Raw genomic sequence first — 25,366 nt, 5'->3', positions numbered from 1 at the left:
GCTACAAGGTCAGGGCTTTATGGTGGCACTTCAACTCTGAAATTCCCTCCCCTGCATGCACACAGAGTTTAGGTGCTAGGTGATACTTATTTCAAAAATCACCCAGGCATTTGGGCTGAGTTGGAGGAACTTTTTTTCCTAAATTCTGCCTGATGCTCCAAATATTATAGTTCTTTATGGTTTCAACTGGCTACTTGTAGAATTCTACTGCTGATTATTTTCTTTTTTGCATTTGTAAACCCCCTGCAGAAGATTTTGAAACAAGAGAATGCAGGATATAGTTATGCATTTAAAACCTTTATATCATCCCAACTATGAATGAAACATTTGAGGCAGCTTAAACACAGTCCAGTGGTTCTGTATCATTCACCCCATCTAGCAGTACAGCAATGATTCCCGCTGACCACAAAAGCAATAAAATTACTCCAAGGTTCAGGACTTCCCAAGCCTTGTAGAAAAACAGAACTTTGTAAATGAACTTCCCTGCAACCTACAGAAGACTGGGCATGTTCCCAAAGGCATGAACATCAAGAGCTCATTACTTGGAACAGCAGGGGCCACGCACCTGTGAAAAGTACATCAGGACCACAGGCAGGGTGTCCAGGCCTCCTACTCATCATATACCTTACCATGGAGGATTGAAATGTAGTTTGAGCCTCCAAAGAAACAAGCACCAACATGTTTCTGCTAGAGATAGTGGTACGTGAAGCCATCAGAATGCAGTAAGAGCAAGTCCCACTAAAATCAGTGACTCAACTCCTACATAAAAATGAATATGAGCATGCTGCCAATTCCCACATGGAATTACACTTCAAAACCTGCCTTGTAGTTCTGAAGATTTGTTGCAAGTCGGTATAACTGCTATCCAAATGCCACAGAGAAAATGTAACTCCAAAGATGAAGTATATGTCCCCCACAACTGCTCAAGAAGGTATACCAGAATATTAAATATTTTATTACATGTGCAGTTAGGCTGGTTACATGGTCCCCTACAAAGGGCATGTTTTCATAAAAAGCCTGCTTTCAGTAGTCCACTCTACCCACCACATGGGGTATATTTGTCAAGAGACCTACAGTCCCTGACTCTGGTCCCTCCTACCACATAACAAGCTCAGCTAGAGGGCTTCAGTAGGGGAGAACAAACAAATAGTAGAGAGAAAGGCAGCCAGCCAGAGCTCTTACACTCTTCTAGTACTCTGCCTTGGTCTTGTGCATTTCCATAGAGGCTTGGAGCTGACAAAAGGAAGAGCGCCCAGCTCCAGAACTGGGAGAACAGAGACAGCTCTGATTCATCTAGGGCCACTTCCTTTGCAAGCTGACAATGCCCAATATTGAACATTTGTCCTGATGCCTTGGATGTATCCAGGGTCATTTAGTAGAAAAAGAGGTGCTGGAACTCATTAGCGCAACTCATTTGCATATGCCACACATCCCTGACATCACTGGAAGGTATACTAAATTATATCAGCTCAGCACCTACCTTACAATGCTTCTTGAATTATAATTGTCATTAAAAAACTTACTTCCATCATACTTTTAAAATTACTTTCTCCTCTGTGGCCACAGTGGCATGATGAAGATTTCTGATGAAGATTTCCATCTGTCTGCTTTATATATTTTGGTTATTTTCCTATTTTGTGGGGGAAAATATTAGAAACTTTGTCAAATCTTAAAGAGTTCAGCAAAATTCTCACAGGAGGTTTGAATAGTGGAGCCCAGAAGCAAGTATTTGGTGGGTGTGGGGGGGGGGTAAGAAAGAAAGAGGTTCTGGAGCTCTGCTCCTGTGAGCTCCTGCCCAAAATGAGACCTGGCTGTACCAATGAAATACAGTCAGATATCGTCTACAGCAGTTATGCAAAGGAGAAGACCAAAGCCTAGCTACTCTGAGAGGCATCTTGGAAGGCATGCCAACTTTCTATCTTCTTTGTAACAGGGAAGAGGAATATACACTCACTGGTGGCTGGATAAACCTAGCTATGGTATACTCTGCAGTTGGACAGATCAACATTTTAATCAAGTCCAGCTTCCCTTGCCCTAGTGCAGACAATGTGCCTTGCCACAAGAGGGCTTCCCATCACCTGGGACACCAAGTAAGATGCCAGGTCAGAGTTTGATGCTCTTTTTGATGCTCCTGAATGTGTGCTGGATTGTAATACCAAAAGAAATGTCCAGGGAACAAACAAGAATGTACCACTGAAGACTGATGGGCTAACAGCCAGAGCTACTGATGTTCTCCAAGAAGGGCTATTTGCAGGAGGAACTAGACACATAATATTCCAGTCTTCGTACAGTCCATGCATTTAGAAGAACTTTCAGATCAAATCTCAGGCCGCTGGGAATGTATCAGGTGCAAGAACATTCATACAGCTCATCCCTGAGGAAACCACTTCAGAAGCACGCCTTAGGACCCATGCTGATACTCCATCTCTGAGCTCCATGCAGAGTTTGTGGTAAGCCTAGCAAAAAGGATGTCCGGCATACACTGTCCTTGTCAGAGGTCAACAGCCTGATGAAAAAGGGGTGGAAACTCATACAGCCTACAAATGAAACAGCCAGGACTGGGCAGAGGGCAGTTGGAAGGGACTAATGGCAAGACTCAATGTGCTCAGTACAGTTGTCAAGGCTAGTGGATGATGAAAGGATGCATCACTGTAAAGGTGAGATCTTCAAGGGAATCATTATCCTAGACTCCATGCCCCGAACCAGAGGAACTGTGAAGACAAAGGAAGGAAAGTCAGATTCCACCATGTTTACCACTCACACTGTACTATCACTGGCCAGCAAAGAAACCTACAGAAACCCTCCATCTTGGGTCACTAGAAAATCCTGCAACATTATTTAGTTGAGAACAGTTCTGTTCTTTCTGTCACCCTTCTGCCTCCTCAGAGAACATCAACAAGGTGAATCTGGAGAATTGCTTCTTCATATGTTTGACAGAACATTTCAGAAATGGATGTTATGCCAAAGAAAAAGAGGAACCTGGGAGAGGCAGCGGGTGGGTGGGAGCCTTGTTCTCAGGGCTTTTTTTTGAGCAGGAACACAGTTCCGGCTGGCTTGGCACCAGGGGGTGTGGCCTAATATGCAAATGAGTCCCTGCTGGGCTTTTTGTACCAAAAAAAGCCCTGCTTGTTCTTATAGAGGTAGTGTCCCAAAGTCACCACTATACTGCTATGTCTTGGTGGAAAGTGCCATCAAGCTGCAGTGCACTTATGGCGATCCTGTAAATTTCAAGGCAAGAATGTTCAGAGTTGGCTTGCCATTGCCTGCCTCTGCAGTGCAAACCCAGGCTTCCTTGGTGTTTCCCAACCAAGTACTAAGCAGGATGAACCCTGCTTAGCTTCCAAGATCTGATCTTGTAGTTTTATATCAGCTCATGCTTACCGAGACACAAAGAGAAGAAAGGGAGAGATGCCTGCTGAGTTCTGAATACTGCTAACAAGTGAGATTTCCAAGGCTTCCCTTGGAACTACTACTATCTGTGGTAGTTTGGGATAGAGAGTAATTCTGATATCTTAAGAAACTCTTCATCCAGTTCAGAAAATGAGGCCTGATTGCCGGTTACCAGAAAATACACCTGTTAACTACTGGCAGCCCTCTCCCCACCCCTGCATCTTTAACATGCTGGGAGCATAAAACTGGACTCAATTTCACATCACCCACGGCAGAATGATGTGCATGCAAGAGCTTGTTTAGTGTGAGGGTAGGCAGAGACAAGAAGGGTCACGGATGGCAGAGGTGAGCTCAGCTGGAGGCTAGTAGGGAGAGGGTGGCATTTAAAAGCCTGGACAAGGATATGGGAACTTTTGCTGGAAGAGGGAAAGGAGCAGGAAAGGAAACGTAGGGGAGGCTGGCTGGAATGACAGCACAGAAGCCCCCTCAAGCCCAACCAGATACATCACCTGTATAGTAAACATTCTCATCCCAGCCTCGTTTCCTCCAGGCTGCATTCCTTGTTTCTTCTCGGGATTGCAGGTCTTTGTATGCTAAAAGGAGAACCAACAACCTTATTGTTATCAGAATGGACAGGAAAGGATAATGTTAGGTTTTTACACACTCTTCACTTATGAAATATACAATCACAAATGGTTTTCAAAGAAGGTTTAGACAAATTCACAGCCACAACAGTTAAACAGGATAGCCACCTTCAGAGACATTGTGCACTTGTGGGAAACAAGCAGCTGGGGACAGACCTTTGCCTTTACAACCTGATCCTGGAGTTCCCACAGCCTCACCATTGTTTGAAATGGATGCTGGATTAGCTAGACTATGGAGAGAGGTGGCAGAATGGATGCTTTGCATGCAGAAATTTCCTGATTCAGTCTCTAGCATCTCCAGGTAGCAGGAGGTGGAAAAGACCTCTCTTTCTCTGCCTCTGGTGCTGGAGAGTTTTGGTCTGATTCAGCAGGGCTGCTTTCAGGACCAAAAGGGAACCACAACTGCTGTTTAGCAGAATCATTTCAGACAGTCTGAGCAAGTTTATATAATCACGCTGGACTTGAGAGCTTACCCTGGCTGCACTTCAGGCTACATGACTGAACGCTCCCTGACATGTAGAGGAGGGGGGAATTCCACACATTAAGAAGAAAAGTGTCTGGAAGAAGGCTAAGCTGAAGCATTCTCCCTGACATGCTAGATTTTTATGTGCAGGGTCCCCAACGCACACAAGTTTTTCTGTGCCCTATTATGCAGAAACATTTCAATGTGCACCCCCCAGCAATGGTACAGTCCAGAAAAACATTACCATTCAACTCTGCGGATTGCAAAAGAAGGCTCTTTAGTTTGACTTGGCATGCACAATTATTTACCTGATTTCTTCTTCCCTGCCTTTTGATCCAGAAGCATCCCCTTGTAAGCTTACATAAAAGTCCACTACGCAGTTAAACTGGAGCTACTTCCATCTCTTCTGACACTTTGCTTTGATGCATCATCTCACACCCTTCACCCATCCCCCCCAAATGCTCCAGTTTTCATTGACACCATTCTGAGTCTTTCATCCCATCTGGTTTCTTGGATGCATGCCAATATAGGGTGGGAGGAACAGAAGGGAAAGCACCCAGGCAAGGAGGTAGGAACTAGAGGTAGCAAGAGGTCTATCCCTTTCAAAGAATCACATACCCCACAAGTGGTGCACGACGTAGAGCTCCCCAATTTGGGAAAAGAAGCCACCCACCGCTTCTTGGTTCTCCTGGCGATATTTAATGGCCCGTGCCCTGTTAACACCAAGAGGAAGGAAATAATGAAACAAACACCCAGATATATTTTTGGTAGTTTCTATAATACCCAGATTGAGCGAGAAACTTCCCCAAGAGTGCACTATGAAGCAGAGATCGGAATCAACACACTATCCACTAGACCTATGGACTCATGCTGGCATAATCCAATTACCTGGCAGCTTCTTCTGTGTCACATGTCAGCACACAAGCAGGTGCCCACAGCAAGCCCCAGACAGCAGCCATTTGGATGGTTGTGCCTGCATGCCACCAACTGGCAGAAGCATCAGTAAAAAGAAAAGAGGGAAACAGGTTCCCCTCTCTTCCCAATATTCACATCCTTGATTTAAACTCTAGTTTAGGACTATAATGCTTTTTTCCCCTTTACATTTTATTTATATCTGGCTTTTCTCCTTGATTGGGGGACCCAATGAGGGGGATGAATGGGGGAGAACTAACAACCCCAAAAATATGAAGTTCTTGTTATGGAGCTCACTCTTTCCTCCCCTCCATACTGAAAATGGCAATTAAATACTAACTGCAGTTACCCATGAAGTACATATTCAAGCACATCAATTAATGGAAGTTGCTCCCTTTAAATGATGCTGAAATCCTGGATTAAACAATTGAACTCTAGTTTAGGATTGGGGGAAGGGGTTTACTAACACCTGCATTCATATGACTCAGGCAACAAGAGTGGTTAACTGTGATTCTCAGCATGAAATAGGTGTGAGGTCTCAACAAGCCAAGTTTTGCCTTAGCTATAGCTATATGTCCAAATGCACTTTTTTGTTCATTTCAACCTCCTGCTTCCAATTCCAAATTTTGGTCATCCTGGTTTTTTTGTTTGCTTTGTGCTTATAAAATACAAAACCTGCATGCATCCTAAGTTGGATTCTTAATCATCATCCTCCCAATAAAATAAACGTTATAATGTCCCTAGTAAATCTTGGACTCAGGAGGTTAATCTACAGTAGAAGAAGACGACTGCAGATTTATACCCCGCCCTTCTCTCTGAATCAGAGACTCAGAGCGGCTTACAATCTCCAGTATCTTCTCCCCCCACAACAGACACCCTGTGAGATGGGTGGGGCTGAGAGAGTTTTTACAGCAGCTGCCCTTTCAAGGACAACTTCTATGAGAGCTATGGCTAACCCATGCCATTCCAGCAGCTGCAAGTGGAGGAGTGAGGAATCAAATCCGGTTCTCCCAGATAAGACTCTGCACACTTAACCACTACACCAAATTGGCTCCCACATCTCTTGGGAAGTCACTTTGTTTCTCTTTACTCTTCGAAGTACACACACTCAGTTAGTGCACACACTCAGTGCACTCCAAAGCACACACACTCAGAAAGACCCAGCTTAAGAGATCTTTCACATGGTGGCTTAAAGATTTTTTTTTTAATTGTTTTCCCATGGTTTGAATGTCCAGCCATAGAATTTTTTCTCATATTCCTCTGCACTTTTTCAAAATTTGATCTACTATGATTTGGGAAAGCACAGAGAAATGACAAGGAAAATACGGAGACAACAAATGGGAAACAGTGGCGTGGAACGTTGCAGGTTCAGTACCCAAGTGGTGGTAAACGTCCATGTGAAAGGCCCCAAATTATCAATCACAAGCAAATTGCCTTGTCGCAATCCCCCAGCACTAAACAAATGGGTAAAACAAGATGTGGGAAACTGCTGCTTGTGTAGACAGATGCAGCACACCGAAATTAGGATAACTGTGAGTTTGTAGAAGAGAGGAGCTCCAGGGAATTTCACAGTGGTGAAAAACTTAAAAAGCATAAATCACTGTATTGTTCCAAGAGTAAGGCAGCCCACTGTTCCGTCACAGACCACCAGGTGATCCATCCATCAGCTTCCCCTTAAACACATCTTCCGGGCAAAGGTGCTTTTAAAAAGGTACTTGAAAAATACGGTGCTTACCAGTTGTTTCCCCACTCAATCATGGTTCCTGGCTGAAAGCAAGAAGAGAGAGCTGCAGCTGTGATCTAGCTTACACCCATCATTTCAAAAGGGCAATCCTCTCCTTATTAAAGTTGCAGTGAACTCAGCAAAACTCCAGGTCTTGGGAGACAGGTTTGGAGAGCTGGTCATTAAGGGGTGCTTTCCCCCACATGAAACCACCCTGAATACAATCTAAACTGTATTTGCAAAGGCCATCCCAGGTTCCCAGGTTCTTGGACAACATGCAGGCCCATCACACACTAGGGATCCAATCTGGAATCAACCTAGAACCTTTCCTGACATTCAGTGAATGTCTAGTCCATCTGCTCCCTGTCCATCCATCAGCCCAGAGAGGTTGCTGCTGTGGAATGAAACCTCCCACCTGCTATCCCAAGAGGCAGCTACTTCAGGTAAAAGAGTTGGTTTTTATTCCTCACTTTTCTCTTCCCTAAGGAGTCTCAAAGCAGCTTATAATTGCCTTCCCTTCCTCTCCCCACAGCAGTCACCTTGTAAGGTAGCTGGGGTTGAGAGAGTTGAGAGAACTGTGACTGGACCAAGGTTACCTAGCAGGCTTCATGGAGAAGAGTGGGGAATCAAATCCCATTCTCCAGATTAGAGTCCAGTGCTCTTCTTAACCACCATCCCATGTTGGCTCAAAATACCACTGACTCCTTTGTCTTTGGGACAGTTGCAGCCAATATCACCTGCTGCACTAAGCTATCTGCCCCCACTCACCTTCAGTTTGTATGACCTCAGCTCATAGATGTTGGGCCCAGCCCGTGGCAAAGGCTCATTCCAAAAGCTGAATTCCAGGAGCAGCTGGTTCCTCCGGGAGAGCAGCATTTTACTTCTCTCCTTTTGGAAATCCCGGTATGCCTATGGAAGGGGGAAGGGACTAAGTTAGGCAGGCAAATGTATGCTGACTGTGTAAGCCTCGGACTTCTGTCAACTTGTGATGCACCACTGTGTTTGATCTGGTATTGTCTACTCTAGTAGTCAACTGTTCAGAATCAGGAGGGCAGAAGAAATAAGACAGAAGCTAGAGGAAGACCCCCAGTGCTCAGCAAATGTGGCTTCATTCTGCTTAGGCAAACAGAAGAGATCCACCCAAGGCTGCTTAGGGACTAAGGGTACAAACGCTACATTGGCTGTAGCCGCTAGAACACAAAGGCTCTTCATAGAGTGTGTCTGACTGCCTTATCACCCCCAGCATTTAGGTAAAAGGAAAGTCATGCTACATACCTGGTTCTCTCGCAGCTTGTTCATGCACTCCATGAGGGCTGGGTAGCCACCACTGAATCGCCACAGGTGCACTAGAGTGAGGAAAGGCAAGCCTCATATTCTTGCAAAGCCAGACAAAACCTCAGCTAAGCACACAACCTGGTGGAAGCCCCAAGCCACATTCCCTTAAAATGCCTCCCAGAGGCAGCCCGAGACATCCAGTGCTGCCCAAGGCAGAAAATCCAAGTACCACCCCCCGCCCCCAGTGATAAGAATACAAACAATATCATTCATTGATCTTCAATAACACTCCCAAGAGCTACTGTTTGAGGCAGGTGACTTTATCCTGTGAGATAGCAAGGCAGGCCTTGATGCCACTTTTCTGGCCCCAGAGAACATCTAGGCCGCTGAACAGACTGTGAGTCAACAAGCCACTAGTAATATACAGAACTGCCTCCACTCCTCACTACTTCTCCATCTTGAAAAATAAAATGGAAAACTGAGGAGGCCAGCCAGTCAAATCCAAAGCTCTTGAGCACAAAAGGTATACTGCCTCTGTACAGAGAAGTTCCACAGTTACTGTGGTTAAATTATTGCTGCAGTTTTTTTAAAAGCTGCATTCAGGCTCGGCCCTAGGGCCTCTGGTGCCCCTGGCTGGCAGCTGCCCCCCCCACGCCTGCCCTGTGACTGCACCCCCACCCACGGGGACAGGAGGTGCAGCAGCATGGAAGGAGGGCTGGGCAGGCCCTGGCTGAGCCATGCACTGCGGAGGCGTTCTCCTCTGAGTCAAGCTTCCCTCACAAGGGAAGCCCAGCTTGGAGAAGCCGCACTGATGCCTCGCCTGGCTGCCTTCTGCCTTCGCCTTGAATGTGAGAGCAGCTGGGCAGGGCGCATTCTCCCCCAAGCTGGGCTTTCCTTGCAATGGAAGTCCAGCTCAGAGGAGAGCACATGCCAATGTGCTGTCCTGCTGCTCTCAGCTTCCTGGGTCTGTGACCCAGGAAGCCATGAGCAGTAGGGTGGGGGGAAGGGGCACCCAAAGGTGCCCTGTAGACGAGGTGGCGCTCCAGACGGCTGCCTACCTTGCCTACTCCCACACGCCTCATGGCTGCATTACCAGGCCTGACAGATTAGGCAATGAGCGTTCCACCAAGGTGAAATTTGGAGCACCTAAACCCAGCCCTGTCTGGTTGCCCCCTTCCCTCACCTGACTGGTCCTGTTCGCCATACCAAGTATTCCAGTTCCCTACCAGGTCACAAGGGTAATCAGGATCTGAGTGCAGCTTTGGAAGGACCTCCTCCCTGCAAAGGAGATGTGGAATCAAAAGATGAATGTGGATTTTGCTGGTTGTCAAAACTCATGTGTACCAGGCCTGGTGGGGTCCAAAGAGCCACAGGGGCTCCCCATCAGGCTCTATCCCAGGGCTGCAATATGCTCTTGTTCTCCCATGATCTGAGAACAAGAGATATTGTTTATGTTGCATAATGAGAATATCAGAAGAGGGACATACTTTTATCCAGCCTAAAATACACTCAGGGTTATTATTTTCAGGATAAGGAACAGCAGCTACATAAGAGGTGCCGAACTGGATCAGTCGAATGGTCCATCTAGTCCAACATCCTGTTTTACACAGTGGCCAACCGACTGTCCCGGAGGGCCAACTGGCAGGGTGCAAAGACCAAGACTTTTCGCTTGATGTTGCATTCACAAATTTACTGCCTCTGGATATGCAGGTTCCCTGTAGTCACCATGGCTAACAGTTACTGAAGGACTTCTACATAAATCTGTTTCAAACCCCTCTAAATCCATCCATGCTTATGGCTATCATTCTATCCACCAACAACAAATTCCAGAATTTAATTAAAATAATTTTCCACTGGAAGAAATGAAATCTGTCCAATGCAATCTCAGCAAATCCTGTGAATTTCTAACTCACAACAGACAGTCAATGGCTATCTTTAAGGTGTTCTTTGCCCTCTTGCTATGCCTGTTCATGATCACCAACTGCTAATTGGGGAATGGGTCATATCCTGACCAACTGTATCTTATGCTTTTTACAGGGATTTCTTTTAGGCCAAAAAATGACTCTCAAAGATATATGCTGGCAAGTAGCTACTTTTAAATGAGAGCCCTGTGGCGCAGAGTGGTAAAGCTGCAGTACCGCAGTCCTAAGCTCTGCTCACAACCTGAGTTCAATACTGGCGGAAGCTGGGTTCAGGTAGCCGGCTCGAGGTTGACTCACCCTTCCATCCTTCCGAGGTTGGTAAAATGAGTACCCAGCTTGCTGGGGGAAAAGTGTAGATGACTGGGGAAGGCAATGGCAAACCACCCCGTTAAAAGTCTGCCGTGAAAACGTTGTGAAAGCAACATCACTCCAGAGTCGGAAACGACTGGCGCTTGCACAGGGAACTACCTTTACCTTTTTAACTACTTTTATATTTATTCACAAAAGGTAAGTACTTTCTGCTTACTCTTGTACCACTTGATCTTTTGATTCCTCTTTAGAAACCAACCCATAACTTTTCCTTCCTCTTTATATTTAGTGTGTTTGTGGACACACACACAAGCACTTCAGAGTTCTGACCACAGAAGCTTTTGATAGTCCTAAAAGGTGCCTCAAGACTACTGGTTGCTTATATCACAAAACATAGTGCTGTGCATTTAAATCACACCTCCTTGCTAACTACTTTTTGGTGTCATAGAATCATAGTTGGGAGGGACCCCCAGGGTCATCTAGTCCAATCCCCTGCACAATGCAGGAAATTCACAAATACCACCCCCTCATCTTCTACAAGATACTAGTGATGGCTGACCCTCCATTGCCACTTTTTCTGACAAAGCATAGACTGGGGAGGCCAAACTTGCTTAAGGTAAGAGCCACATAGAATAAATGTCAGAAGTTTAAGAGCTGCAAGACGAAGGGAGAGAGGGAAGGAGGCAAATAGATGAGGGATGAAGGAGGGAGAGACGTGGGAAGAAAGCAACTAACTTTAAGCACATTCTCCAGGTCACCGGCTGGTTTGGCTTGGAGAAATGATTTAAAGAGACAAATGCCTTCTCCAAGCTGGCCAACAGAATGGTGAGGGCTTCAAAAGCCACATAGTATGTGTGAAAGAGCCACATGTGGCTCCTGAGCCACAATTTGGCCACCCCTGGCATAGACACAGTCACATTCTACAGTGCAATGTCAACTGGTGCTGGGAAACAGCTGGGCTCTGCAGCCTCTACCCTTCATGAGCCAAGTGCATGCACCCCCCCCCCAAATACTCAGAGCATGGGGGGCAGGGGTGGAAGGGACTTACGCCAGGCTGTTGTAGGCATCCAGACATTCAGGTTTCACATTGTGGACTGAAAGGAGAGAAAAAGAAGTGATGTCAGGAAAGCTGGAAACCACTCCCCATTTGCAGAGGAGAGACACAGTGTCCAGTGGCTCAGCTTGGGCTAAAACATAACCCGAGGCCTGCCTAGCAGCTTCTGTCAACAGCTGAGGAACAGTCAGCGGGAAAATGGCCACAGCATGGCAACTGCACTTTTTCCTGCACCACATTAGCCCAATGGATCTGATCAAAATCAAAATTCTGGAACATGAGTTCCATAGGAAAAAATCATGCAAATTAAGAGAGTGATAGAATTTGCTTGCTCAGCATACGCTTGCTCATCACCACAACTGAGTCACTCAAATGTGGACTATGAGGAACAGCGTTGGTCAGCCAGGGCTTTTTTTTTCTTTCTGGAAAAAGAGGTGCTGGAACTCTCAAGAGGGAAATGAAGGAGAAACATACAGGTGTATCTCATGAATTTTTAAATATTTTTTGAGAATTTTGTTTCCACAAGGAGGTTCCAGAACTCCATTCCGCCACATTCTCCCTAGGAAAAAAGTCCTGGTGATAGCAAAAAGGCCAGGGCAGTGGAAGCTGGCTTGAGTTGTGGACAGGCAGCCAAGCAGAAGTTGTGCAAACTACACCCCTCGAATGATGCAGCCCTTTTGCTTCATTTATATTCCACCTTTCTCCGTTTTACCATTACAACCAGGGCTTTTTTTGTAGCAGGAATTCCTTTGCATATTAGGCTACACCTCCCCTAATGTAGCCAATCCTCCAAGAGCTTACAGTAGGCTATTAGTACAGGACCTACTGTAAACTCCAGGAGGATTGGCTACTTCAGGGGTGTGTGGCCTAAGATGCAAATGAGTTCCAGCTACAAAAAAAAACCCTTGATCACAACAACCCTGTGAGGCAGGATAGGCTGAGAGCGTATGATGGTTCCAAGATCACCCAGCAAGTTTCCACAGCAGGGTGGAGATTCACGCCTGGATTTCCCAGATGCTAATCCGACACTCTAACCTTGACATCATGCTGCCTCTCTTCCATTTTCATATCAACTGCAGACAGCTGTGAGGGTCAGAAACTTCATTTATTTTTCAAAGTTTTTGCAAATACAAATGATGTACCAGTATTTGGACTGCATGATTAAGTGTGAACTGGGGTTGGTACACTAGTCAACTGACTAGTCAAATTACTGCCTATTATCTAACTCTAATCAAATATTGTCAAATATTCAGTGAAGCCAAAGAGGCCACTGTGTAGGGGGCAGCTCAGTTTTCTACAGTAGCCTTTGTGAGCAAGAGTTAGGTAGGAAGCAGATCTAGCAGCCTAGCACCTACCAGGAACCTACCACAACAGCTTACAGGAACCAAAGTACTCATCCAACCCTAGAACAGATCATTCATAGTTTACCTGTCTCACCTGTTCTCCCAAGATGGGACAAAGAAGACAAAGAATTCCCATTTCCTTGCAGCAGCTACAACCCTTGTGCACCCAGATCCTGCCTTGCAGATTCCCTCCCACATAGCAAGAACAGGGGTTTACCATAACCATAGAGGGGCAGGAAAGTATAAGGACATGGAGCGCAGCTCACACTGGATCTTGTACAGGTGGTTGGTCTCTTTCTTGGACAAAAGGTTGGAATGAGCATCTTTTCGGGGATCCACTTTGTGGACAAAGAGGGAGCGGAACCAGCTACTTTCATTGTCTTTGGAGTAGTCCCTGGGAAAAGACACAGAAGTCAAAAGAGTGGCATGCAAGAGGGATATGGGTCGGAAGATATGGACACAACTTTATGTCATCTGGGTACTAAAGCATCTGTATGTTTTTTAATCAGCTTCTTTTATACTCCACCTTTTCCCCTAACAGGGATCTAAAGCAGCTAAAGTCATTCTCTTCTCCATTTTATCTTCACAACATGCTGAGAGTCCGTGACTGGCCCAAAGACACCCAGTGAGCTCCCACAGCAAAGTGGGGAGTCAACCCTGGTTTTCCTGATCCTAGTCCAACATTGTAACAACTACCGTGTTTCCCCGAAAATAACACACTGCCTTATATTTGTTTTTTCTCAAGAAGACACACTAGGGCTTATTTTCAGGGGATGTCTTATTTTTTATTAAGTATGATACAACAATCTACATTTATTCAAATACAGTTAAGTCATCTTCTGGAACATTGTCATAACTCTCCAGACCCGGAATTCCATCCTGAATTTTTTGCGACGCCCATCACTAGGTCTTATTATCGGGGTAGGGCTTATATTTAACAAATGCATAGAAATCCCGCTAGGGCTTATTTTTTGGGTAGGTCTTATTTTCAGGGAAACAGGGTACACCCTACTAAGTACATATTTGCCTGGCTGCCTCTGGTGAATTAGAATCACCTTCAGGTGACCAGACACAAAAGATTTGCAAAAGGTCATCTTTTCATTCTTCTAAGGCCTCAGGTGACTGTCAGAAGTACCCATGTATAGGCAGGTCAATATTTGTAGCTCGTGCCTTTTGTAATAATTCTTTTACCTAGAGCAGTGGTCTTCAAACTTTCTACCTTCAGGAAGACCCTTCTAGGACGACCTTCCTCATTTAAAAAAAAACTTATAATATTTTACAAACTTTATAAAAAGGAGTGAGCAAAATGAATAACTAAAAGCCTTCCCTGACCTCACAAGGCTCATATATCGGGTTCGGCAGACACACCTGTGGAGCTTTGGATATCAACCCTGGCAAATGCTATGGACCCCATATTCTACCAAAACATGATCTTCCTCTGTTTAAAAACAGAGACCCACTTTCTATGGATTAAGACCTTTGCCCCATTACTAGTAATTCATTAACCTTAGAAACATAATGGTAAACAACCCTTTGCACATGTATCAGAGTTAAATCAGCCCAGTACATTTCTAGTCCTTTGAGGGGTTCTGGTTGCCAGCCAAGGGATGCTTGCTGTGTCTCTGCATGAATCACTGTTCTGGATTGGCTTTCTAGCCTTTCCTCCTGAACGGAAGGACACCAAGTCATACAAAATACAATGATGCAGACATTCTTAAGAGTGGATGCGTAAAAATTCAGTAAAGATCAAGCTTTTCAGGAGTGACACTTGACTTAAGTCATGTGACACATGAACTCAAGGAGGGGAAAAAAACTCAAGGAGGGAGAAAAATGCCAGGTCTGTCAAAAAGCCATTTCCTGCATGCCCCCTTGTGTGGGCTTGAGTCCTTCCCCTCCATTCCTTTATTTCCAAATTTATTTTACTGCCCTGACATAACTACCAGCAGGTTCATTTGCAGAATAGGACCTACTGGTCCGGCATGCATGGGCCCCCCACTCAGCATCCCTTCCTTGTCCCCTTCCAGGGTCTTGGCTCCTCTCTTTGGACCCAAAGTCCTTTAAACCAGGAGTCCTCAACCCCTGGTTTGTGAACCAGTACCAATCTGTGACCTGTTAGCCACCTGTCTGTGAGTTGCATAATTATTTCATTATATATTACAATGGAGCAATAACAATAATAATATGACATTGGATTTATATCCCGTCCTCCACTCTGAATTTCAGAGTCTCAGAGCAGCTCACAATCTCCTTTGCTTTCCTCCCCCACAATAGACACCCTGTGAGGTGGGTGGGGCTGAGAGAGAGGTATCCCCAGAAGCTGCCCTTTCAAGGACAACTCTGCGAGAGCTATGGCTGACCCAAGGCCATTCCAGCAGCTGTAAGTGGAGGAGTGCAGAATCAACCCCAGTTCTCCCAGGTAAGAGTCCGCACACTTAACCACCACACCAAACTAATAGAAATAAAGTGCACAATTGTATCATCCCGAAACCATCTCCCCACCCCCGGACCGTGGAAAAATTGTCTTCTACAAAACCAGTCCCTGGTGCCAAAAAGTTTGGGTACCACTGTTTTAGCCAACATGCATTCTCTGGTACAGGCACCCACCCAATCATGGACAACTTTGCAGCAAAAATCATCACTTACACAATGCCTAGATAATACATCACTGAGTCATTGGCCCAAGCTATTGCAGCTCATAATTAGTTTTTAAACCAATTGAGTTCTCACTACAAACCAGGAATGATTAAAATACTCAGTCCCCATTTATACACCATTCACCCTTCCCCAGAAAAGCAACATGAAGGTGCCTCCAAAGAGGCTTAAATGTCACTTCTAAATCCATTCTCTGGTCTCTCCTTAAATCCATTTTCTTGGCACTCAAGGTCCACCAATTCCAATGGAATTAACTTCTAAGGAAGAGTGCAGAGAAGCACCTTCCTGCCAATAAAGACCCATTCTCCACTCTGTCTCAGGTCAAAGGGGACACATGTAAGGATGAAGATACAAGGTCAGAAGAATGGGCTGGGTAAAGGAGGTCCAGGCACAGAAGGATGCAATGGCCAAGTCAGATGGGCATGTGCACAGCATAGGAAAAGACATGGTGGTGTAAGAGCCAGAATCGAGGCACACAAGCAGAAAAAGGGGACAGGGGGTGAGGGGCAGGGAAATTCAAACAGTGGGCTGCATTGCTTTGTACTGCAGACAGGGATCCACATGTTGGAATGATCCAACATGGGTATAAAATCCAGCATACTGGAAGAAAATACTCTAGTCAAGCTTTCTCTCAAATAAATTAGCTTTCTAAATTCAGGAAATTTTTGTGCATGGAGGAGAATCAAATTCTGCAAGCTTCTCACCTGCTGTCTGAATTGGTACAGCCCAAACAAAGGGGCAGGCAACACCACTGTTTATTTAGAACATGTATATTCAGCCTCCTGAGATATCTGCTTGAAGAGGCCGGAATTGCAAAGGTAGAAGCAAAGACATTTGTAGGACATGTGGGGCTTTTTGAGTAATGGGGACAGGGGGAAACATTACAGGGGGTGGGGGGAAGAAAGGTACCACAATCTCCATATGGCACATAGGCTTGCATTTAGCAGTCAAAGTCTGAATTGACTCAAGTCCTTTTTGCAATGTACATCATTTAGACCAGCGGTTTTAACAGCAGCAATTTCCAACCTGACATTCCACCATGGGGTCATCCTAAATTAGACACACCCGTACCCCCACCCACTAGCAGCTGACACCAGGGTTAAGCCTCCCCAGGCTCATGGGCATAAAAAAAGGTGGCAGACCAGAGAGAATCAGTGGCAAGGAGAATGGTTTTTTAAAAAAGTTTATTAAGCAGCTAATAAAAGGGTATTGTACAATGGTTAGAAAAAGTCCTGACCCCAGGCATGCCACAAAATTGTAGGTGTTGAAAAGTGCTTGATTTGATGCCTGGTTTTATGGCTGCTCCTATAGCATAGTTTGGATTTTATGTGCTGCTATTTCATGGGTTTTATGCCTTGAAATTGATTTATGTCACTTTGAGTGTCATGGCACAGAGAAAGCTGGTGATCTAAATTAAATTAGGCATTTAGCAAAAGAGCAGGGAAGGGAAGGTACATGCACACAAGGGCACAACAACAACTACTACTAGAGGCCACAGGACCTTATTTAGCCCCTATCTCCAAAGCGGTATTCTCCCTCACCCTCCATCAATGTAGCTGTAAATGGAGCACGTTGAAAGTATCTGAAGCTGATTGAGTCAGTACCTGCAACACAAGGGCTCCGTGGCATTCCTCAAGGGCCGAATTTGGCCCAAAGTCCTGTAAGTGCTGACCCGTGATCGGATCTCCAAGGGTGATGTAATGAAGACAAGGGAAGTGAAAAGGTATGGGGGGGGGGGGTTGAGATAAGAAATCACCCGAGGCAAGAACTCAAGCTCTGTGGCAGAGGAGGGACTGGTCCGACACTGCGGCGCCCAGCAACCAGCGCCAGACCTGTTACCCTCGTCAGGCCTCAGATCTACAGGAACAGACAGTAAAGATGCGCAGCTTGCGCAACTCTGTCTCCTCGCCACAGTCCCAGACTCACATCTCCGCGTGCTGCCCCAGGTGGGAGAGTCAGAGTATAACTTGCAAGTAGGTTTGCGCCCCTGTCTCTCTTTGCAGAGAAGGACCTGGAAGACGGGCGAGGGGAGTGCTGCTGGGCACTAAGGGGAAAGGGCGCGCAGCCCAGCCAGGATCGGGGCGGGGGGCCTCCCCGAGGTAGGGTGAGCCGAGCGAGAGAAGGGCCCAGGAAAGAAGCGCAGGCCCCGCCCGGGCTGCCCCTACTGCTGAGAGCCCCAAACTGCTCACCGGGCGCCACCGCCGCTGCGGGCCACGTAGAGTCCTCCGCCCCGCACCAGCAGCAAACGTCGTGCCGGGATCCTGCACGCTTGCGTCGCCATTTTCGCTCTGCAACTCCAATAAGCGCCGGGAGCGAAGGAGGGACGAGTTACGGAACTGGGCGGCTCTCCGCCACCTCGAAGTGTAGCCAACTCCGCCCCCACGGAAAAGAAAAGCAACCTCCCCCGGGAGAGCTCAATTCGAGCGCGGCTTTTAAGTTTCCTTATGAGCCTCCGAGATGCTGAAAAATCTGCACTCACTGGTTATACCTCTGTTTCTGAGCCAAGACAAGAGGTGTTTCTAAGACAAGAGAAGTTCAGAGGTAGTTTGGCATTGTCTTGATAACTCTAGAAAGTGGCCCAGCTGTAAGATGAGGACAAAAAAACACCCACGACCCTTTAACTCTCAAGAACCAATCGGATCTGCATGTTACTTCGGAATGCAAACACGTTAAGGCTACACACATCATCCTGTTGTGGCATGGAAGCCCACTCAGTTCAAATTATGTCTGTCCTCTTCCTGTTCTTTACATGCAGCCCCTCCCGTCCCGCTGCATGCCTTTTCTGTTCCTTCCATACAAGTCAGAGAAGCTAAATAGCCATTTATCTGTTCATCCTCCGGAGATTTGGAGAGGGAAAAAAAGGAAAGGTCCCCTGTCCAAGCACCGGTCGTTTTCGACTCTGGGGTGACGTTGCTTTCACGGCAGACTTTTTACGGGGTGGTTTGCCATTGCCTTCCCCAGTCATCTACACTCCCCCCCCCCCCCAGCAAGCTGGGTACTCATATTACCGACCTCGGAAGGATGGAAGGCTGAGTCAACCTCGAGCTGGCTACCTGAAAAGCCAGCTTCCACTGGTGATTGAACTCAGGTTGTGAGCAGAGCAGACCAATATGCAGATGACACAGTGTCAACCATGATATTTCTGTGTATTGAACCAATGTATGTATTGCAGGCCATCTCCTCTCTACCTCTAAATTCTCCTCTCTCATAATTGCATTTCAAAACTTGCTTCTCCCCCCCCTTGCTCTCCTTCCTTTCTCACCTCTTTATAGAAGATTTAGAATATGCAAGTAACCTTGATGCTGGAAGCAAGGCGCCTCCCCCAACCAGTTCCCATCCATACATCTTATCTGGGAACCAGGAGAAGTTGTAGTAACATAATGGTAGTTGATAGTACCCTTTGAACCTTTGTTGCAATTTACATCTGCATGTTATGGTTTGCAGCTATCTTTTACAATGTCTTTGAAGTAGCCATTGAGAATCTATACCGTGTGAACTTTTGTATTTCTTCCAAGGTATCGCACTTTGGAGCAAGTACCAGATTATCAATAAAACAAGTATTTGTATCAAACAATTGCTTGGTTATTCGAAATACCGATGCTTGACACCCAGCTCTATTTCTCCTTCACAGCAGAGCCAGGTGGATTTGTGGAAATCCTGAATAGGTGCCTTGGAAAGGGTAATAAGAGCAATGAAAACCAATAAACTGCAGCTCAATCCAGACAAGATGGAGGTGGTGTTGATTAATGGAAGCTGCTCAGGAACTGGATCCAGCTGGTCCTGGCACTACCCCTGATGGAACAGGCTCCTAGCTTGGGGATGCTTCTGGATCCTAGGTTATGGTTGGAGATTCAGGTCCTTCGTGGTACGTAGTGCCTTTTATCAGCACCAGCTGGTTCACTAGCTACCAATGTTCCTCAGAAAGCATACTCTGGCCACAGTACTCCATGTTCTGAGTATATCCAAGTTGTATTGCTGTGATGCGCTCTGCATAGGTCTGCCTTTGAAAATAGTCCATCAGCTTCAACCAGTCCAAAGTGCAGTGGCCACCCTACTGTTCAGTTTTGGTTACAGGGATGGTATCACCCCTGTGCTGAAAGATCTGCACTCACTGGTTACACCTCTGTTTCTGAGCATAATTCAAAATGCTGGTTCTTACACTCTAAAGCAGGGGTGTCAAACTCATTTGTTAGGAGGGCCGGATCTGACACAAATGAGACTTTGTGGGGCCCAACCATGAATGTCATAAAATATGCCAGGTAGTGGAGATATAAACTTTATAATGGACACAGACAAACCCAATTAAAGATATTTTTTTAACTTAAAATACAAATATGCTTAAAACTCTTCCAATGGTTTAAGTTGGAAAGGTAGGGGACTAGTGGAATTTGACAATACAATTTTTAAAATAAAACAACAAGAAAAAGCACAAGACTCTGACTCTGTGGAAACAATGAAATGGCATTGTAAACTTCTCCCCATCAGTCTACTCAGATTGGCAAAGCCTTTCCAGTATAATTTCCCCCTTTGGCTGTGGGTTCCCACATTAGAGTACTCACTAGGTTAGGTCCATTCAGGAGAGAGAAACTGGCTGAAAGCATCAACCCTTGTTTGCAAGGACACAACTCCAGGAAGCATGAGTTTCAGCTAGCTATAGGAAAGCTGAAAATGTAACTATCTCCACTCCATTTGAAACCATTGCAGAGTACAGACAGAGCTGCAAGGAAAATTATTTTCTTGCAGCAGCCAGCTAAGAAAGGCAGGAAGAATCTGGGGCTCAGCCTGCAAGCTTCAAAGCTCCCAGGCTGAAACTGAAAGAGTCTCAGCCTGGAAGCTTCAAAGAGCCTGGGAGCTTCAAAGGGTAAGGGGAGGAGGGGGAAGAAAAGAGCCCTGTGGGCCTGATCAAAGCCTTGGGAGGGCTGCATCCGGCCCGCAGGTCGGGTGTTTGACACCCCTGCTCTAAAGCCTTAACTGGCCTGAGGCCAGGGTACCTGAAGCAACATCTCCTCCTGTACTATACAGTCCACTACTTAAAAGCTACCTCTCAAACCTACCTTCTGTGACTCGACCTTTGGAGGTGAGGCAGGCAGTGACTAAAACAGTGTATTTTCTGTGGAGACACCTCACTTTCAATTGACTTTTTTATACTGCTTATGTTTAATGGCTTTTTAAAAATTCTAAAGCTTTCTGAGCAGGACCCTGAAGAGCTGGCATAGAAATATTCTAAATACATTTGTGTGGAACTGGGAAAGTGGGTTGGCTATAGAAGCTGTGTAGAGACAATGGGAAAATGGGAGGGGTAATTGCTACACCTAATTATCCCCTACATTTCATGATCTAGGGCAGACAGACGTACGTAGCTGCAGGGTCATAGACTTTTCAATTTCCCGGGGCTGGGGTGGGGTTGGGGCCCAGCCAGAGGCATTTGATCCAGTGACATCATAGGGAGAAGCCAGTGACATCGCAGGGAGGGGCCTCCATTATCACTACCTATGAATTTATGGAGAAGTTCCTTCCCCATAAATTTAGGGTGCACCCCCCAACAATGCCCATGGACCAGGCCAAACCCAAGAAAAGGTAGGAGTTGGCCAGTGGTTATAATGGTATCTCAGAGGTCTCTTGCTGTGTCCTGTATAGAATCAAGCATACCCATCTTATTGGAATGCGCTTCTGTCTACTGAACCTCATCCAGCACATAATCACCACCAGACACCTGCTAACCGTGCAGTTATGAGCAGAATTATGCCTTTCTAAGGACGAAACTACATGTTCAGGTTTTTAAAGGGCTGGATCCAGGGATGGACATGCTGTTTATGTGGTTGTAAGGAACTGGCATTCCTTATAACCACACAGCAACTACAGGGAATAGCTGTTAAACATAAAAAGAGAGCTCAAATATGCTCCAAACACCACTGCAGGGGTAAGAAAGACTTCATCCTTCCTCCCAGCTTGTTTTGCTATGCAGAAACAGTGCTGGGTAGGAGTAATTTCTTCGGTTTTCTTGCTTCAGATGCACAAGATACTCCACAAAGAGCAGCAAAAAATGAGAGAGGGACTTCCACACCAGCACTGTTTCTGCATGTAAAAGTGCAACCTCCGTGGTGTTCTGAGACCATTTGTGCACTCCTTTTTTAAAAAGCCATTCCCTACAGTTGAGGTGTAGCTGTGAAGCCAGAACCAATTATTTAAAAACCTCAAACCTGTAGTTTGGTCCTGAAGCCCATCTAACTCAATGGATTTAGAAGGGTGTAACTCTGTTGAAGACTGCACTATAAAGCATCCAGCACCTCACCTGTTAGGTTGAAAAGGAGACATAATGTTGATCTTCAGTACACAGTTTCCTTGAGGATCTCCACAGGAACACAAACTATGTTTTTACATAAGAAAAACAGTATGAACTAAAAGATATTTAACAAAGCCTGAAAAGTTTGTTGGGAAGGGGAAATCAGCATGTAGGCACCGAGATTTGGAAAATGCAGTCAGGCCAAACAATTGCCTTTTAATTTAAACAAGAGCAAAAGGATGTCTGGGCGCAGGGAATAAATCTGACATTGATGCATCTTATTTCTTTCCTTCCTGAGAACAGAAGTGTTTCAATTTCTCCGGCCAAGCTCTTGAGAAAGTGAATTATCTCTCTTCTTGCAGAAGGTGACCTGCATTGAGTGATCGGCTAGCCAGATAGTGCTGGTCTCGAGAGGAGCCTTGATCCTGCAAAGACTGATGCTTGTATCCAGGGCTCGTGTGTTTGCAGAATCTTGACAACTTAAATCCAGCTATTAACTTCCCTATTTGAATGAGAAAAGACTTAGCCACTCAGTACCGTATTGTGCCTGTACTAAGACCTTACAAATGTTTTGCTTTTATTAATACTTCTGTTTATTTTTAAATTGCAATTGGCTACTTTGGGGACTCATTTTAGGTGGTTAAGAAGCATGGGAAAAAAGTATATTGAATTAACTATAAGTGAACCCAGGGCTTTTTTTTTGTAGAAAAAGCCCAGCAGGAACTCATTTGCATATTTGGCCACACACACCCTGACAAGCCAGCTGGAATTATGTTCCTGCTCAAAAAAAGCCCTGAGTGAACCTAACATTAACTAAACTAGTGCAAAATCATTCTTGTAACACCCCTGCCCCCTCAGTGACATATACTGTCAAGTGCTTCCTTGTGGAGATCCCAGCAAGAGAGAAGCAGAGGTGGTTTGCCATTGCCTTCCTCTGCAGTTTTCCTTGATGCTCCCCCATCCAAGTACCAGCTCTTCTTGGCTTTGGAGACTGAGATATACCATACCATTCCACATCCCAATAATTACATAGCACAGGGGTGGCCAAATGTACTTAATGTAAGAGCCACATAGCATAAATGTCAGATTTTGGGAGCCACAATACAAGAACATCAGATGTTTGAGAGAAGGAAGGAAGGAAGGAAGGAAGGAAGGAAGGAAGGAAGGAAGGAAGGAAGGAAGGAAGGAAGGAAGGAAGGAAGGAAGGAAGGAAGGAAGGAAGGAAGGAAGATGGGAGGAGGGTGGGAGAGGTAGAAAGAAAGCAACTTTAAGTTTAAATGCATTTTCAAAGACACCTGCTGGCTTGGAGATATGATTTAAATACCTTCTCCAAGCTGGCTGACAGAGTGGTAGGGGCTTTGAGAGCCACACAATATGCTCCCGAGCTGCAGTTTGGCCACCCCTGACATAGCAGATCCAAATAACTTTAAAAGTGTGCTGTCAGCGTTACTAATTAAAACTGGCTTTCACTGATTAACTAAAAGTCCACTTGATTGTCATGATGCTGTGTTTCCTCTTATGTAAGTGTAAGCCCTCTTGAGCTCAGTGGGATTTCTGGCTCTCAATTTATAGTGTTATTCTAAAAAATTTTTACTGGGAATAATCTTCACTGAGTAGACATAAGTGGGATGAACATACTTGTTTAGGATGAGAGTGATTGCAGCCTGCAACCCACAGATACTTCTGGTGGCGGTAAGAGGCTTTTAAAGAAAGTTTTCATCCTGTCAGCATGTCCCCCATAAAGCAGGAAAAATGAAAAGTACACTGTCATATTTTCCCTTTAGAGGTTTCCTTTTAAGATGATTCACTTTGATGCAGAGACCGTCTATGGTTTATAATGATGCTTAATATCATATATTTGGTTTGGAGCCAGGCAACAGAATTTTGCAGTCCATAAGAGCAATTATGCATGGTTTAAAAAACAAAGCAAGGTTAACTCTCCTGCATTCTTCTCAATTAGGGTGTGGGCAAAAAAATGACTTAGCAGCCACTTACCTGATGCCACACAAGCAACTCTGGTCCTCCTAAATTCACAAGATCCACATTGCTGTCAGATGGCCATCTAGCCTCTGTTTAGACACCTCCAAGGAAGCAGAGCCCACCACCTCTCAAGGAAGCCTCTTCCACTGAGGAACCACTGTTACTGTCAGGAAGTTCTTTCTAATGTTGAGCTAGAAACTCTTTTGATTGAATTTCAACCCAGAAGGCAGGGTTTTGGCCCTGCCTTCTGGGGCTGCAGAAAACAATTCTGCACCATCCTCTATATGACAGCCCTTCAAGTACTTGAAGATGGTGATCATATCATGTCATGGTTGTAAATAATATCCAATGAAGCCTCAATTTTATGGTCTATTTTTTGTGCTGGCTTGGGTTTTTTTAATACAGGACTTTAATAGCTTTTAGTGTTTTTCGTTATTTTTATTTTGTAATCTGCCTCAAACATGTTCATAGAGAGGCACAATTTTTAGAATTCTAAATAACAAACAAATGAATAAATGATTTAAGGTTATTTTTTTCTCCAGGAAATGATTCATTATATGCCAACTTCTTTATGTCCAGGCCAGGCTGCTGTTTTAGAAATAGGCGTATGGCCAATTGAAAAAAATCTACTTATATTTTCTAATTATAAGTAAGGATATCTGAGGAAAACCCCCGAGGAAAAGCATGAGATAAGTGGTCAGGTTTACCACTAAGAAGGCTGAGACTGGTAGTCTCTCTGGTCCAGCAACCTGTTTCACACAGTAGGAAACCAGTTGCCTTGGGGGACCAAATAGGGTTTCCAATCCTGTTGTGGGCAGGGGATTCCCCCTGCTTTAGGGTTATCAGAAAGCCGGGGAGGGGGGAAGGGAAATGTCTGCTCTGCTAGGCACTCCATTATTTCCTATGAAGACCGATTTCCATAGAATATAATGGAGAATTGATCTGGGGCTCTGGGGGGGGGGGCTGTCTTTTGAGGTAGAGGCACCAAAGTTGCAGCATAGCATCCAATGCCTCTCCTCAAAATATCCTCCAAGTTTCAAAAGGATTGGACCAGAGGGTCCAATTCTATGAGCCCCCAAAGAAGGTGCCCCTATCCTTCATTATTTCCAATGGAGGGAAGGCATTTAAAAGGTGTGAGGTCCCTTTAAATGTGACGGCCAGAACTTCCTTTGGAGTTTATGCTTGTCACAGCCTGGCTCCTGGCTTCACCCTCAAAGTCCCCATATATTTCTTGAATTGGACTTGGCAACCCTAGGACCAAAGCAGGTGTAGAAGTCAAGGCCTTCCTGTGATATTTTCCCCATTTGTTCAGAAACTTCGCCAGGGTGAGTTGCAAGAAATAGAAACAATTGAACATGTGCTTCTAAGATGTCCTTGGAATAGTGCTAAATATATTTCCCCTTGGGTTAAGGCTAA

General features: G+C 45.4%; 1 protein-coding gene across 1 annotated transcript; it reads right to left on the bottom strand.

Annotated features, from left to right (window-relative positions):
- Positions 1–932: 932 nt before the first annotated feature.
- LOC132565779 (protein NipSnap homolog 1-like) lies at positions 933–18,059 on the bottom strand. The gene is made up of 10 exons (XM_060230506.1): positions 17,877–18,059; positions 13,302–13,429; positions 11,687–11,732; positions 9,591–9,685; positions 8,408–8,478; positions 7,901–8,041; positions 7,145–7,176; positions 5,116–5,210; positions 3,900–3,983; positions 933–2,711 (listed from the first exon to the last, which is right to left on the bottom strand). Exons 1-10 carry the CDS (start codon positions 17,966–17,968, stop codon positions 2,647–2,649), a joined length of 849 nt encoding a protein of 282 aa, XP_060086489.1. The 5' UTR covers positions 17,969–18,059; the 3' UTR covers positions 933–2,646.
- Positions 18,060–25,366: the final 7,307 nt, after the last annotated feature.

This window comes from Heteronotia binoei, unplaced genomic scaffold, assembly GCF_032191835.1.
Source record: "Heteronotia binoei isolate CCM8104 ecotype False Entrance Well unplaced genomic scaffold, APGP_CSIRO_Hbin_v1 ptg001667l, whole genome shotgun sequence".
In the NCBI taxonomy this organism is placed as follows: domain Eukaryota; kingdom Metazoa; phylum Chordata; class Lepidosauria; order Squamata; family Gekkonidae; genus Heteronotia; species Heteronotia binoei.
The sequence above is the reverse complement of the archived record's forward strand: the minus strand, read 5'-3'. Positions and strand labels throughout refer to the sequence as shown.

Excerpts from the sequence above, each read along its gene's own strand:
- LOC132565779 (XM_060230506.1), bottom strand. The coding sequence starts at position 17,968 with ATGGCGACGCAAGCGTGCAGGATCCCGGCACGACGTTTGCTGCTGGTG. Across the intron at positions 9,686-11,686 it reads GATGCCTACAACAGCCTGGC|GGAGGAGGTCCTTCCAAAGC; the intron begins GTAAGTCCCTTC and ends TCTCCTTTGCAG. Across the intron at positions 5,211-7,144 it reads ATTGAGTGGGGAAACAACTG|GGCACGGGCCATTAAATATC; the intron begins GTAAGCACCGTA and ends TGGTGTTAACAG.